The 17,478-nt window shown below is 46.0% G+C and overlaps 1 protein-coding gene across 1 annotated transcript in view; it reads left to right on the forward strand.

Moving 5' to 3' along the window:
• The window catches only part of Sh3rf3 (SH3 domain containing ring finger 3), a 258,560-nt gene that overhangs the window by 218,976 nt on the left and 22,106 nt on the right, over positions 1 to 17,478 (forward strand). Inside the window, exon 8 of the mRNA XM_038343904.1 lies at positions 11,715 to 12,034. Coding sequence (XP_038199832.1) covers positions 11,715 to 12,034 — 320 coding nt within the window. The remainder of the gene's footprint in view (positions 1 to 11,714; positions 12,035 to 17,478) is intronic.

Here is a 17,478-nt window from a genome sequence, read left to right on the forward strand (position 1 = left end):
TTCTCCTGGTTACAAATATCTCCCCATCAATTCAGCCCAGCCAGCCTGCCATACAAGTGCATCTAAGCTGGGCGGCCCTGTTGGCACAGCAGTCATGGCTTGTCTGCACCAAGTGGCCAGAATAATGGCCTTTCCACACCAAGCCTCACTAGAAGCTTTCCCAATTCAAAAAGAAAATGAAGCCCTGCCAGTCATTACTCCTGCATGCAATGACAAGCGGTATCAAAAGAAATTGGTTTGGCTCAGGGCAGCACAACATTGTGCACAGTCCATCACCATAGCAACCACGATGGTGTGACAAGCATTCTCTTCTATCGGTTTCATTTTACATGGGAGGAGAGTAAGACATAGGATGGCTAAGTGGCTCCCCTGGTGCTCTAACCTAGTGCTTGTCCCTGTGCCATTGTGCTGTTGTCGCGGCCAGGTTGAAGAATGGCTCCTACCGAGGCACATCAGTCCATTAAATGCCACTGGGTTCCCATAGCGTTTCCCACTCGGTTCTGCATTTAGAGAGAGAAAAACACTGTTGACAGCACAAGTAATGGATTGTTCACTGCAGTAATTGCCCATTTCAGCAGCTCCTGTCCTGAGTTGGGAGGCGTTTCAACAATGTTCTCATCCAGAGCCCAAGGCAGGCAGTCTGACAAAGGTTTAATTGCATTGGCCATAGCATTCGATATGACTGCACCTCCCTTACGACACTTACTGTATCTCCCCGTTGCAAGGCAGAGAATCCCTTGCATAGTGCCCATGTCTTTACGTCCTCATGTTAGCACTTTACGGGGGGGGGGGGGGAGGGGAGAGCCCCATACAGACATCTGCTCATCAAGAGCAAAATTCTGTTTGCAGAAAGCAAGCAAACAAAAATCAGCGCCCAGGAAAGAACCAAGTGTAGACACAGGGCTCCACAGGATTGGAGGAAGACAGAGGAGTCCACACAGACCCTAACACTCTCCCAGTTAGAGGAGGGAGCAGGACACAGGTTCTTCCAGTAGTTGGAAAGCGCTAATGATGGAGGCAGGGGTGAGGTATTAAGGAAACAGAGAGACCATTCATTCATTCAAACCTAGAGGAAAGGATAGAGGGGTGGGGAACGTTCAGACAAAGTTTTCAAGAGGTCATAATCCCTGGACCCTTCAAAGGCAGGTAGGTGCTGTGTAGGCAGACAGGGCAGGAAGTGTGTTCAGCAGGAGGACTAGCCAGGGCAGAGGCAGGTAGGTGCTGTGTAGGCAGACAGGGTGGGAAGCGTGTTCAGCAGGAGGACTAGCCAGGGAGGCAGACAGGGTGGGAAGTACTCAGCAGGAGGACTAGCCAGGGCAGAGGCATAGCAGTGAAAATGAAAACAGTTTCTCTTCAGGGTACTTTCATGCAGTCTGATGTGGGACCGAGGTGTGGGAGGGGCTGTCCAGTGTGGATGGGCAGTTTCTCTGCAGAAATCAACATTAAATCTGAAGGACTGATGGGATTCAACTTGTAACGGTAGATAGAGGGGGCATCTAGACAGAGAGAAGGCGTGTAAAGAGCCCTGGAGCAGGCAGAGGCCTGGGGCATTTGGAAGGTGAGGAAGGTTCATGCGGAAGAACCAAGAAAGGCTGTAGTGGGCAGACAGGCAGACAGACACAGGTCACGAGGGTGCTTTCAGGTGGCCTTAAGGAGTCCAGGTTCTCATCTGAAGGGAAGGACATTAAAGGGTTTTAAGGAGCAGATGCAAGCCGGGCGGTGGTGGCGCACGCCTTTAATCCCAGCACTCGGAAGGCAGAGGCAGGCGGATCTCTGAGTTCGAGGCCAGCGTGGTCTACAAGAGCTAGTTCCAGGACAGGCTCTAGAAACTGCAGGGGAAAAAAAAAAAGGAGCAGATGCAGACTGAAGTAATGAGGATTGGATTTACCCTCTAACCCTAAGCTACTGAACATCAGACAGATATATATGGCAGCAGCTTTCGAGACACTAGACCTTAGACAACTGGGCAACTGGGGACAGTGGACAGAAAGTGACTGTGGCCCAGGAGGGCAGGCAGGTGACGCCGCACAGGGCATGGCAACAGTGAGACCGGAGGACCAGAGAAGAGAGAGCTGCACAAAGAAAGCCCTGTCTGCTGCTGGGAAGTAATGCATGTGCCCTGAACACATCACCCGACACCAAGGAGAGAAGGGGAGAAAGGGTTGGCACGAATAGCACCCAGAATATGTACATATCGGAAAGAGTGCCTGAGTGCCTGCTTTCCCAGTCAGACACATTTGCAAAGCCAATGAGCTTGGCCTCTATGGGAACTGAGCACAGCTCCAGCTTCAATACCAGGAAAAGCAAGGATCAAAAGGCTCAGACAGCTTCCCATTCATTTAAACACACGACAAGACAAAACTCAGGAATATTTATTAGTATACAGAAATACCTCGCTCTTTAAAAACATAGAAATCAACATATTGACTATGCAAAAAAAAAAATCACTAGCTGTATAAACAAGCCAGAGGATACAGCCCCGAACCAGCCAATTGATAATCAACCAGGCATTTAAAAATTGGGAATCTAAAGACATTGAAACAGATAGAGCTACATGCTATACATTCATAAATGATGTTGAAGAGAATAAAATTAAACTCCCAGAATAAAAACAGTGCAGTGGAATAATACAGTGCTAAACGAAAAATATTAATGAATTGAAGGTGTCGCTATAGAAACTACAAAAAGAGGAAGAGATTAAAGAGATTTTTAAATGCTGCAAAGAAAGCAACCAAGTGTAGTGGAAGCCCACAGAGTGGGAGAATCATTGCCAGCGATGTATCTGATAAAGGGTTCATGCCCCATAATATACAAAACACAAAGAGCCAAGAGAACAGATGACCCTGTTAAAAACGGGCTATGGATCTGACCAGAGAATTCGCAAAAGAATAAATAAAACTGGCTAGGCTATATACCTTAGAAGTGTTCAGCAGATGTAGCAATTAGGGAAATGCAAATAAAAACTACTTTGAGAAGCCAGGCGGTGGTGGCGCACGCCTTTAATCCCAGCACTCGGGAGGCAGAGGCAGGCGGATCTCTGTGAGTTCGAGACCAGCCTGGTCTACAAGAGCTAGCTCCAGGACAGGCTCTAAAGCTGCAGAGAAACCCTGTCTCGAAAAACCAAAATATAAAAATTAAAAAAAAAAAAAAAAAACTACTTTGAGATTTCATCTTGTTCCAGTCGGAATAGCCGAGATCAAGGAAACAACCCATAACAAATGCTTGAGAGGATGTGGGAAAGAGAGAGGTGCTTGCTCACCATCCGTGGGATGGAAAACTAGTCAAGGCACTCTGGAAATGGATGTGAAGAGTTCTCAAGAAGCTAAGAGCAAATTCCCCTTATGACCTAGCTATACCACTCTTTGGCATGGGCCCAGAGGACTCAGCAGCCTACTTCACAGCCGCTTGCTCAGCCATCTTCATTGCTGTTCTTGTCACGAGAGCCAGGAAATGGAAAGAACCCAAATGTCCTTCAGCTGATGAATGGATAAAGAAAGTGCAGTACACGCATACGTGTATACACGTATATTCTAGAAAGTGAAATCAGGAGATCCGTAGGTGAATGGATGGTTCTGGAAAATATTCTGTTGGATGAGGTAACCCAGCCCTAGAAAGATAAACACTGCATATTCTCACTCATCTGAGGTCCGTGGTTCAAAATCCTTAGACGTGAGGTGCGTCTATCACCTGGCGGGCCATGGTGAGAGGAGGGACACTATAAAAGGACACAAAAGGACACAGGTGCTATGAAAGGGGAAATGGGAAAACAGCGGTGGAATGCTCCCTGCGAATAAGGAAGGGAAGAGGAATAAATTACAAGAAGAGTGTTTGGGAAAGCTACAGGGAAACAGAATTTTATAAGCTTACTTCAAAATACATATATAATATAAATAAAGATATGCATACACATATATGTGCGTATAGATTTTTCTGTGTGTTACATATAAAATGAAGGTATGCCACTTGAAGTGAAGGTATGAACAAGAGACTAACAAAATTCCCAGGATTGGGCATGAAAAACCTCCCTTGAAGTTGCTGGTCAGAAAACATCTCTGAGAGTTGTCAGTCAGAGAGTTCAAGAAACTCCTCAAACTGCATAAGCAATTGGTGTTGCCCTTGGTTGCCTCACAGAACTTGACGAGAAGACCCTGTTGCTGAAGCCACCACACACATCAGACGCAGGACTCAGAGGATCCGACCTCGAGCTGACCACAAAGCCTCATCCCTGAGGGCTAGCTCTCGTATGTAAACGTGTTGTGTGCACTGTGGAGAGAGAAGGGCAATCCGTGGTCCTTCCTCGCTATAAATCCTATGAACCGTCACAAGCCGATGTCCCCACTGATGCCATAGTGCCACTCGTAGCTCGGGAGTAACCAGCAGCCATCTCATTGGACTTAGTCTTGCTCAGTAGGCGGGAATCCATGCCTGGTACTGTAAACCAGTAGCTAATGAGCTCTTGGGTCTTAGAGGAACCTTTACCGCCACTTTCCTAAGCCAGTGTAATGTCTTACTCAATCAACGTACTTATCTTTACCCCCACATGTAAGTGTAGCTCTCACCCCCCATCAGAGAAGCTTCCATTTGTGGCAGATGGAAACCATTGCAAATATCTGCAACTAATCAAAATATAGAGAGTAAGTGACTTGGGAAGCCTGATCCCAATTATGACATCTGGGACACAACCCCTATACTTAAAGCTCAGAGAACGTTGTTGAAGAGGGAGTGGAAAGATCCTTCTAGCCAGACGACCAGGATATCTGCTGCTGGACAGTGTCTTGCCCATATGACAGGGAGGCTGCAGCTGTGTGAGCTCAGCACTATGGCTGCCTACACAAACAAGCACAGTGACAGCACCGGTTGACAGGGACCCATCCCTGGGGGAAGAGTTGCAGGCAGTGAATGGCTGCTGAGAGGGGAAATCTCCAGGGATAAGGACCCTGACAGGTTAGCTGTAAATAGATTCCTCTCTCTCTCTCTCTTTCCTCTCTCTCTCTCCTCTCTCTCTTCTCTCTCTCCTCTCTCTCTCTCCTCTCTCTCTCCTCTCTCTCTCTCTCTCTCTCTCTCTCTCTCTCTCTCTCTCTCCTCTCTCTCTCTCTCTCTCTCTCTCTCTCTCTCTGTGTGTGTGTGTGTGTGTGTGTGTCTGTGAGTGTGTGAGGGGGGCGGTTTTAAAGAAGCATTGATGGATGTGGGAGGGAGACATGAGTTAGAGGAGGGGTGGGGTGGGGTGGAAATGATGTAAATACAGTACTTATCTGTGAAATTCTCAAAAAAAATAAAATCATAAAAGTTAATTGTTAATTTAAATGACCCAGCATGCGTATAATTTGTACCCTCAAAGGACAAACAGGCAGGATAGAAACATAATTTGAAGGAATAAGGACCAAAGTTGCTCTAAGTTTGATAAAAATTATAAACTCATACCTTAAAGCAATTAGTGGGCTCTAAAAGAGCAGAAACATTTAAAAACTGCAGCAAGGCAAATCATCATCAAATTGCTCAAAATCAGTGATAAATGAAATCTTAAAAGTAGCCAGAGAAATAGTACGGTGGCAGCAGAGAAACAGGAGTGGTGTGGGCATCGTGTAAAGGAGCCAGGTGAGGAGGCCGTGAAGGATGGAAAGAAATGTGTATCAATCGCTGGTTTTATACCCAGAAGAAAGTGAAAAAAGTAAAGTGTCATTCAGACACTGAAACCTACAGAAATGATCAGAAATAGAGCTGTACTATTAGAATTGTTCAAAGTTCGCTTAAAGAAGTTGGAAGAGTAGAACTCCACATTGCAAGTAATGAAAAGCACTAGAAATGGTAATTACATAAATAAAAGTGTAAGGTTTTTTTTCTTATTTAAATATCTAAAATACAATGGAGAGTTTAAACACAATCAAGACAATACTGGCTATAGGATTTAAACTGATATAAAATTAAAATCTCTAATAACGAGAAGACAGAAGCAGGGTGGAAAGGGAAGTGCTGTGTCCTGCTGTCAGCTCTTCTGTTGTGGGGGAAGAGCTGCACAGTGGCCCTCGAGGGCCGTGGGGACAGAAAGATGCAAGCAGCCATTCCCCACAGAAACAGAACGTTACAGTAAAGACGACAAACCATGTGGCAGATGTGCTCAGTTGGTCCCAAAGAAAGAATGCGGAAGGAAATAGAGAATACATAGGTAAAAGAGGATAGCTGTGTTAAGGTGGCAGGCTTAAATTTAGTCATACAGATCATGACATTAGAAGTAAATGGTCTAAATAGACCCATAGAGAGCTGGGATTGCATTCCTGGATTTTATTAAAAGCAAGCAAACAAAGCAATACCAACCTGTGCTATGAACAAGAGACACATCTTCCTATTTTAAAGTCACAGTCGGGATTAAGAGGAGAGGAGTGGAACTACATGTTCCTGCCACTTGCAGCACGGACACTGCATGCCTGCACCTGTGCTGCTGCATCTCATGGGTGATGCAGTGTGTGTCTGCACAGGTGCACATATGTAAATGCCTACTGCGTAGAGATGACAGTCTCACCATAATTGCTTCCCTGCTCCTTATTTTATAGAAGAGAAAGTGAGGTTCTGGGGTGTCAGGTGACTCGCCAGCAGTGAGATTCCGATCCCTCTGTCCATCATGGCTCCGTCGCCCTGTCACCTCTGTGTGAGGGCTAAGGCAAAAGTACAGAGTCACCTCATTCAAACTCCAAGGAACATGCATGACAGGCAGCTTAAATATTCTGCCCTGCTTCACCTTTCAGGATGGCCAGGAGAGGACCAAAGGCATTGATTTGGAAGTTATAAGTCAATTATAGCTTGTGGGACAATATGCAAATATAGATCCTGTCAGTAATGAGGATGGAATGTGCCATGCTAATATTAATAAAAAGAAAATTGATATACTAATGTCAGACAGGAGAATTTATAGCCACGAATCACTAGGGATAATAATGCTGGCATGATGGCAAAGACTGAGCTCATTAAGATGGCATAACAGTTCTAAGTATTAATGCACCAAATTATAAAGCTCCAAGGCTACACAAGCAACCACAGATAAAACTGCTGGCAGAATAGGGAAATCCACAAAAGTAAAATTGCAGTCTCTCTCAAAATTGTATCAACTATTGATAATAGTATATAGATCACCAATACAGCCATAACCACTTAATTTAATTAGCATTTAGGGACTATTCTACCCATCATCATCAAAATGCACATTATTTTCAAGTGCACACATACCACTCCCATGTTAACCCATAGCTGGGCCTTGACCTGTAAAATCTCAGTATGTGTAAAGGGACTCGGTTACACAGATTATATCCCCGGCGACCGTGGAGTTGAATTGGAAGTCAGTATCACAAATAACTGTTTGAAGACACAAAAATATACCTCAAAATAATCAGTGGATCAAGGAAGAAATAAAAAGTAGAACACATTTGGAGATGAATAAATAGGAACACGACATATCAAAATTTATAGGATACAGCCAATGCAATCTTTTTTTTTCTTTTTTCTTTGTTTCCAGCATGGAATATCTGGTAGGAAACAAAGAAGCGTATCAAGTTAATAGGTTGTAGGCTAAATGGAGTGATGGGCGGCAATGGAATGGAAAGAAATTGGTAGAGCAAGACAGGGAAAGGGGAGTGAAATTGACTAAGCTAAAAGGGGGTCCTTTGAAAAGGTCAATAATCAAATTAATAAACCTCCAGTCACCTGAACTAAGTAAAAAGGGGGAAATCTGAAAGTCAACATCTCCGGAAATAACAAAGGTGGCATCATTTTAGAGTCTGCCAGATAATCAGTCCTACAGTAAAGTCTTCGTGTGAATTAGCTCACGCAAAAGATGAAATAGACATACTCATTAGACCTTAAAGACATTTATCATCAGACATAGTCAACAAGAAAGAGCTTAAATAGGCCTGTATCTATAAAAGAAACTGAGACTATAGTTTTAAAATACCCACAAAGGAGGTTCTGGGGAGATGTGACTTTCATTGGTAAATTATATAAAACAAAGGAGAAATTATAACATTTAAATTTAAATATACAATAATGGGGCAGTAATGAAACAACTTTCTAGACTTGCCTAAAAAATTGAACAAAAGGGGGGGATGGGGGAAATACTTTCTGTCCTTTTCCATAAAACCAGCATTACCTTAATTAAAAAAAATTGTAAGACAATAAAATCACAGACCATATTTAATTGGGCAACAAATGAGAAGGGTGGAACTCCAGGCGGGGTTATCCCAGGAGTGCAAGGCTGGGTTAACATGAAACAACTTAAGTACTTCATCTTGGTAATGACCAAAATAATGTGACTATCTCAAAAACAAAGAAGTGTTTCCTGGAACACAATATCTACTCCTTATTTAAGGAACTCTGGAAAACGAGGGATGGCAGGGCGCTTCCGCATGATGATACCCTCTGGGAGAACACACAGATGTTCTCACGCTTGCTGGTGAGAGACCGGAGGCTTTCCCTAGACCAGGAAGACAGCCCATAGCTTCTGTTCAGTCCTGCACTAGAAGTCCCTGCTGGGGCGGAGTGGGAAGATACACAGATGGGGAGGGAGGGAATGAAACTTCCTAGTTGTAGACATATGGATCTTAGACATAGAAAGCCCTAAGGAACACACACACACCTACAACTTAAAAATGAATTCAGCATTGCGAGGTACAAACTCAGTATACAAAAAGAGAAAAAGTTGTATTTCTATATATGGCCCACCCGCCATAGCGGTCATCCCAACTAGTAATGGATCAAAAGATTTAAGGGATGAGAGCATCTGGATTGAACATGCGCAGATTTGGCTCTTTCTTGGTTAAAGCCTCTAAGATGATGCCAGCTGACCTTGGACCCGCCCATTCTCTCTGGCCACCACACTCTGTCCCTCCCCACTCTCAGAACGGACTGTAAAAGAGCAGGCCGTGCTTTCCCTGGGTGGATCATGAGCTATTCTGCTCCACCTTCTTCCTGCAGTGTTTGTTGGTTTGCTGGGGATGTTTTGTTGAGACAGGGTCTCACTGTGTAGCCTTGGTAGGCCTGGAACTCCCTACGTAGACCAGGCTGGTCTCTGGCTCACAGAGCTCAGGCTGCCGTGGCCTCCCAAATGCTGGCATTAAAGGCAGGTGCCATGGGGCCCCGCATTCTGCAGCATCAGTGACCTCCTGACTAGAAGACAGTTGTTCACTGCCTTCCTGTGAACTCCCTGCCGCTTCTCTCCGACCCTAAATTCCGAACACCAATGGCAGACCAGCAGTCCAAAGTTTAACTTGGCAAACAACTTGACTTACTAGACATACTTTAACATAGCATGGGTGAGGGGTTACTTACAGGGACACTAGTGACTCCATAGCAGTCACATCACCACCCCGCTCCCCCCCCCGCCCGAGAATGATGAGTGAAGGACTCAGGAGTTCTGAATACTTACAGCTGGCTTTACAGTCTAAGAATCTCTCCCCCTACCCACTCTGCGCATGTCACCCACTGGCTGGGCCTTATGAGCCTTTTAAGCTTCAGTTCCCTGAGACTTGGAGGTCTTGTTTACTTCTTGAGTAAATAAAATCATACAAAAGCAAGCTTCCTCAGGGAGAGAAGGTTTCAATTCGGAAGAAACTGCTCCACAAAGAAGAGGCACAGAACTAGCTGGAAGACCCAAGGAGGGCATGGGATCCGGAGACAGCAGATGGGGATAAGAAGGGAAACTAGCTCATAAAAGGTAACCAAGAAATGAAGAAATCAGACAGAGAGAGTCATGCAGGGGCCAGGGGAGGGTCTTCCAAAGAAAGGAATAAAATACACCAAAGAAGGGAAAGAAAAAGCAGGAGCAGTGGGGGAGAGAAATGAAATATCAATCCGAAATAGCCAGATAAGAAAGACATCCCGTTTTACATTTGGGAAAAGAAAACTTTTGGGTAGCACAAACTGTGGGGTGTATATATTTCACACTGGCATTCTACAGAGGGATATGCCGAGATAACAGGACAGAGGTGGACAGGTTGAAGAGCAGCATCAGCTAGAGGGTGGACTGGGGTTGCTCATGATGGGGCTTTCGAGGCAGAAGCATCAAAAATACAGTCACAGAGAATATCCCAGGCCTGGATGAGTTCCAGGGTGATTCCAGGAACCGGGGACAGATCAGCGAGCTGAGCGGGGAGGACCAGCGTTAGTAAGACCATGGCATCACCAAAGTGCAAACCATAGACCAAAGACCAGAACGTGTGTTCTCTACCAGCTTCTTCTGCTGGCTTGAGACTTCAAAGACGATGTAGCTGCTTTGGCATTGCTAGCTAACAGGATCACTGGTGAGTCAGAATCTAGGCAGCCTGCTCAGTGAGCCATGCCTGTGTCGTTGGACATTTTTTCCTTCTGATGATTAATTTCTGTGAAGTGATTAGTGATGCTTCAACAGGGAGCTCTCTCTTCTCGAGTAATCACTCATTCATTAAAAACTATATTAAGTATCTTCTACATGCCTGGCGCCATTCCAGAGATGCGGAATGTATTATATTAGCGAACTGAACAGCCCTGGTCTTCAGCTTCCCAAAGCTGAGCTGACAGGGCAGTGGGAGACAAGAACAATTGATATGTGACAAATGAATGAACAGCATAGACTATTAAGTGGTGCTAAGGACCTATAGGAGGAGACAATTCCAAACTTCAGATGGTGGTCACAACACACGTCTTCATTGACTGACTGTGTCTTTCTAGAAGGCAGAGCACAGACTGCATAGGATGCCCCGAGCAGCCCTAAAGACGAGTGTCTGGGGCCTCAGGGCAATGGCTTTGCCTGGCTGTTGTCATTTCTTCTCAAAGACTGAAAGGTTGGAGTAAAGGAAGGTTCGGGCAATAGGCAAAGCATAGGAGCCCACGGTCCTCGTCAAGAGTCACAGGGTGATAAACCACCCCAGTGCCTTCATTGACCTACATAATTAATTACTGGGCCTTTCCCTCAAGGTGTGAGGCGTATTGTCCAAGATGTTCAAATGCTAGGTTCCCAACCCCTCTGAAACCTCAAATAATCACTTTAAAGAAACCAATACCTCAAGCCTTTTCCTGTATTGCCTTGTATATACATGATCATCTATAGCCTTAAGACACCATGGCAGATGTCAGGAAGGACCAGCTTATAGCCAAAGGTCTAGACTAGAGTGTGGTGTGGGAGAAGCCTCCCACCGCAGACACTGTTAAGATTGCCAAGTGTATTTTATACTCGTGGCGTATTTAGAACCTGAGGATATTGTTTGCATTGTATATTTGTCTCATATTTCTGAAGCCAGGATAGTACAAATTTTGTTGGTAAAAATTAAATATCATGTCAGGCGATGGCGGCACACACCTTTCATGCCAGTGCTTGGTAGGCAGAGGCAGGTGGATCTCTGTAAGTTTGAGGCCAGCCTGGTCTACAGAGCTAGTTCCAGGACAGGCTCCAAAGCTACAGAGAAACCCTGTCTTGAAAAACATTTTTAAAAATGATATAAAAATTATGATAAAAACATAATAAGATACTAGATTAATATGGTCTGGCATGTCATAGGCACTTGGTATAAAGACTATCCTGACCCAGAGTAAAGAACGCAACTTCAGGGTTGTTTGGCCTCAGTTTCTCCTCTGGCAATGGTAGGCAAGCCTGGAGCATTCAGAACCCTCAGAGGTCAAAGGTCAGCCTGAGAGGAGAATGCCCTGAAATCACATAGCCAAGTGCACACTAACCTTCCAATTCACCGTCTCTCCAGCTACCCATCCTTCAGCCCAGGCCCTGGATCGACCGACTGCCACCGTGTCGCCCCTGCGCACTCAGACTTCTCCATCCCGCCTGCCCACCACCAGCCTCCGCCCCCGCTCCATGGTGTCCCCGCAGCACAGCCAGCAACCCGCCACGCAGATGTGTTCCCGGCCAGCCATTCCTTTTACATCAGCAGCATCGGCCATTACACCTCCTAACGTCAGTGCTGCCAACCTCGGCGGGGAGGTTGGAGGGACGCCCATCGCTGGCCTCTCCATACCCAGCCCCATCAACACAGGGTACAAGCCAGACGACAAGAAAAGTGAAAAGGTAAGTGGGCCATCCTGGGCCAACCCTGAGCCCGGAGCTGGCTGGTTACTGGGTTCCTCTCACACAGTTACCAGTGGTGCTTTGGATGACTGAGGCTTCAGGATGTTCACTGAAGCCCTTCTATCGTAGACACCAGGCCTCTGGCAGGGCCAAAGGCCAAACCAGGAAGGCATTTCATTAGAGCAGACGCGGGCAAGCCTCAAGGTTCTGCCAGGGCCAACAACCCCGCGACAGTTTTTGCGTGAATCAGAAAGTGGCATCTCCCTCATCCATACGCTGCGGTCCCTCCTATTAGAAGCTCATTGTCATATGCCCATCTTGTTAGAACAAGGTTCTTCCTGCCATGTGCCAGGCTAAGACAGTGAAAGCTAAACAAATCTGTGGTATGAACAGCACCCTGTCCCTTGGATGTGTCATCCGTGCGCAGTTTGCAACCTGTTCAGCCATATGGGAAGGACTTGTTTCTTGGGGAAAAAAAAATAAAGGGAGGATGCCAACCAGCTAGTGTATATGGATGACATTTTCAGCTGTCTTCTTTGATAAAGGATTTGCGTCGATGAGCTGGTCCTGGTGGCCAGCAGCTAGGCGATGAGCAGCCAGGATCAGACTCCACTTTTATACATCAGTGCTCTCCAGCTGAAATTGAAGCCACAAAACTAATGAAGAATCTTCTAGTGGCTATAGATTTAAGTAAAATAAAATTGAAAGGTCGGCTGCCTTATAATTGCATATGATCAAATGTACTATCCAGAGATATTCCGGCGTGATCTAGCCTTGCGGCTGGGCCGGCTGAGGTTGTTTGCACAGTGTCTTTGGCAGTCGTCTTGATTTTCCCATATTCTGTAGCTACTTTAGGACATTTCTGTATGAATTCAAACTCTGGGTTCTAGGGTGTTGGTCACACATGTTTAAGGTGAAAGACAGTCCCCTTCAGCACTTCCCCAACCCTAATTTTCAGGTCCCATTATTCAGACCCCTCCCCCTCTGGAACCGAGGTCTACCCCCACAACAATCCGAACCCTTCTCCGTGGGTGACACTCTCAGCTGCCTCTTTCACCCTGGACTGGGTAGCAAGAGACTGTCCTCTGCTGGTAAAAACCAGAAGAGCATCCCCTCTGTGATGTAAAACAGGGATGCCGTGTTTTAAGTCCATGAGCGTTGGAAAACCAACTCCGTGGTTTATTCTGCTCCCTTCCACCTTGTTGCTCTTGTCCCGAGAATCAGCAGGCGGTATCCTGGGCTGTGTGAGGCTAGGTGGGCGTGAGCTTTTGGCTCAGCGAACTCCAGGAGAAGAGCCGTCATCCTGAACATCTCTGTAACACAGGGGGCAGGAGTCGAGAGTCCTCATGTCAGCTCCGCCCTCTGAGCCCAGGCAAGTCTCCCGTATCTCTCAGCTTCAGGGTTATTGAGGACAATGTGGGGTATGGTGCAAAGACTCTGCAGTTTCTTTCCAGTTCCAACAGTCCATAATTCTATAAAACTGAAACTGTGGTCCATCCATAACACAAAGCTAAATCGTTTCCCAGTCCACATATGAGGGATTTCCCATGCTTTTTGATATGCAAGTGTCATCCAGATGCCGTCTGTAAACCTAAAGTGGCATCACTTTCGGATGTCTCTGTAACACTGGCAGAAGTAGCTGTGCTCCCTTGCCATCTCTTTCACTTTAACATCAGTTAACCAGGCCCACACCTCAGTGTCTAAAGTGGGGGTGTCTTTTATTGCTCATGCAAATACTATAAAGAAAGTGACTTGCTTCTGTCAGTCAAGAATCCCAGAGAAACCGAATCTGTGGAGATGGATGGATAGACTGATTGATGATACTGCTAACTTCTTTATTTTAAGGAATTAGTGCATATAACTACTAGAAAGTTAAAAATCTGTGAGGTAGGTTTGAAATCCATAAGACGGGGCAACAAACAAACAGGAAACTGAGGCAGGATTTGTTGTTCAATTTGAGGCAAAAATTCTTTGACCTTCGAAAACCTAGATTGTTCTTAAGGCCTTCGACTGATTGGGCGAGGGCCACTGTATTTTCAAGATACATATTTGAAGTCATCTTCTAAGGGAGATTAAATCAGTTTTTTAAAAATTACTTGATTTCAGCCTATGACTTGCCTTCACAGCAACACCTGGACTAGCATTTGACCAAACTACTATGTGTCACAGCCTGCCCAAGCTGACACATGGAATTAATCATTCTTCTCTCTCTGCTACCAATTGGACATTGCTCTAAGCCACAGGCAGTCCTCAAACAAATTGGGCTCAGCTTGACATGGTGCAGCTGATATCTTGAGAGCAACCAAAACACACTCACCCTAAAGGAGGAGGCCGTCTTTGGAAGATGCACCCTTAGTAATCTGTACCTTAAACCTTATGATGTAAAAGCCAACATAGTCAAATGCTGACATCTTATATTCTATCATAACAAAGTGGGGGAAGCAGAAATATGGCCACATGGTCCCAGCAGTGCCATACAGTCACCTTCATCCTTCTAGTGCCCATCCTATGTCCCTTTTGCACATAGGAAGTACTTTGGTTGGTTTGTGCATCCTTGCTTGGTTAGCGTAAACCCATACCTTCCTTCCTGAAGGCTCTGCCACTTGTAGTACTGCTTGTTGTCCCCTGCCCCCAACCCAAACCACAGAGCCTGGTATTACCAAGTGGTCTCAGGTGTCTCTCATGTTCCAGACATGCTCTGATCATCCTCTACTGTGTCTCCATGGGATCAAAATTCCTTCTCCAGTGACTCAAAGTCACAGGGAGCCCAAAATGGCTGAAGCATTCTGAACTGGAAGTTTGGTGGAGTGGCCCTTGTTCCTCAGAGGAATTGCAGGACTACTAGACCGCATCATCTCAAGCATAGGAAAGTCAGCTTTGCTAGCGAGTCACTAAGAGTAATGGTGGGCACCATCTCCATTTCCTTGCTGCCATTGTAATCAACCTGCTGGTCCCTGACTGGTTACCCCAGGAAATTCTACCTCATTAGGTGCTCTGTGCTAGCCTCTGCTGCTTGAAGCCTACACTGAATATAGCTAGGTTGACCTTGGTGAATACAATTCCATGGTCTTTAGCTAACGCATACCCACCATCCCCCTTGAACATATTAGTCAAGGATAGATGACTAGAAAAGAAGCTGCCTAGTACCCACACAGACTAGGTTATCCTGTCCACTTCATTACTGATGTTCTTGGCTGAGGTCATCCTTTAGTGATCTTGGAAAACAGATACATACATATATATTTTTTTTTATTCTGAGTGGGCTACTCACACAACTTTTCCAAATTTCCTTCCAATAGCCTAATTACTTCGCTAAGTCATTGAGCATGGGTGCGAATTGCTACTCAGTCACACATCTGACCTTTTACCCTCCAAGGAAAACACATATCCAGGGACACTGCCCACTGAAATGGTTCCCCGCCTACTGCCCTCAGAGATGTCTGCAAGGGAGGATGCAGTACTGAAGCTGTCCGCTGGGTAGCAGTGTCTGCACGCCATGCAGAAACATGTAAACCAGGCCTACAGCTTCCCTTTGTCACGCGATTCTTGGAACACACCCAGTCCAGGGCCTCTGGGGTGGGGATGAGGAGAGGTACCAAGGAACCACAAGTCTCGCCTGCCCCATGTAACCTACTCATGTCTCCTTAGGCCAGTCTTGGCTATACTGCTGTCATTTGAGGTTGGACAGCTAAGCTACATGGTATCTTGGTGGCTTATAAATATGCTGACCCTACTAAGGCCTAGTAGTAAAAAGACAGAATCTAGGGCTTTGTGAATTTTTAAAATGTTCTTATGAGCATTTTGCTCACATGCACACGTGTGCTTGGTGCCCTCTGAGTTCAAACGACAGTGTCAGGTGTCTGCAACTGGTGTAAGAGAGGGCTGTAAACTGCCATGTGGGTGCCAAGCATCAAACCCAGGTCCCCTGCAAGAGCAAACGCTCTTAACTGTTGAACCATCTCGCCAGCTCCCAAGATGCACTTCTTTAGAGAACAGTTATTTGAAAAGGAATGATAGGTCTTGCTCCAGGATCACAAAGGCCAGCTACACCCAAGGCTGCAAATGGCATCCCCTCTTCACTGACCTTCAAGCGCCCTTGACCCACTGCCATGTGTGACCCATGTAGCCAAGCATCTACAGCCTTCTGTTCAAAGCCTTACTCAGAACCAGCAGAGCTGAGCCCAGTTGATAAACAGATTAGAATAATACACCCGGGGAGAGAATGTGATACCTCCAGAATCAGTGGGGGCCTGGTAGGTGGTGTGCGTAAGAGGCCGGATACAGCAAATCATTTACTTTACATGGAAAGTCCTCGGAGGCTCATGAGTGCCTTGTCCTTTCACAGCTTGGGTCCTGGAAGCCCGACTATGGGTGACCAGAGAAAGAAATGACAGGCATGTGGTATGGTCCCCGTAGGCTCATCTATTTGAATGCTTAGTCACCAGGGAGTGGCGCTATTTGGAAGGAGTAGGATGAGGAGGTGTGGTCTTGGAAGAGGTGTGTGTCACTGGTGACTCGGAGGTTTCAAAAGCCCAAGCCAGGCGTGCTGTCAGCTCTTCCTGTCTACGGACCAGGATGTATCTCTGAGCTACTGGCCCAGCGCCGCATGTGCCATCTGCAAGCAAGCTCCTAATCAAATGCTTTCTTTCCTAAGCGTTGCCTCGGCCCTGGGGTCCCTTCACAGCAACAGAGCAGTGACTAAGACACAGGAACACAGAGAGGCAGGGATGGGGAGTTACGGAGAGTTCTCTCGGATGGAGAAGCCACAGCACCGGAAGTTCAGGGTGTTTATTCTACAGTTGAACAGGCAGGCGGGGTTATTACATAAAACTGAGCAAGGAGGCATAGCCATGCTTAGTTTTTTTATATGGTTGCTGGGGATCCAACTCAGTTTCTCAGGTTTGCATAACAGACTAATCCATCTTCTCTACTTTTCATTTAAAAAAAAAGACAGTGTAAAATATCTTCGTGAATATACAGATTTTAGAGCCAGAGAAAAAGGATAAGCATGATTTGAGTATCTGTTCTAGAACCGATACATGAAACAGTATCTCTGCTTTGCTCTGTCCCTTCCTTCACTTCTCCTTCTAATACAGACATCTTGTACAACTCAGGGAAACATGACAAATTAAGGCACAAGGACCTGAAGTACCAGTGTCTTTTTCACGCAAACAAACCTCTCGCGCACTGTGGCTAGAATGGCCAGTCCCTTCACCTTCTTCCAGGATGCAGGCTCACTCATAGGCTACCAACACCACTAGAGGGTATGGATGCAGGTGCAATGGAGGATTTCCCTCAAGCAGGCGATGCTATAGCCCAGAAGTGACACATATCTTACTGGCTCACACATATCCCACAGTCTGTTGATCAAAGCTATGCCCGGCCCCACTGGATCCCAAAGGGACCAGGAAGTAGGTTTCCTGTCCCTGGAAAGCAGAAGGTAC

Source organism: Arvicola amphibius, chromosome 9 (assembly GCF_903992535.2).
Source record: "Arvicola amphibius chromosome 9, mArvAmp1.2, whole genome shotgun sequence".
Taxonomy (NCBI): Eukaryota; Metazoa; Chordata; class Mammalia; order Rodentia; family Cricetidae; genus Arvicola; species Arvicola amphibius.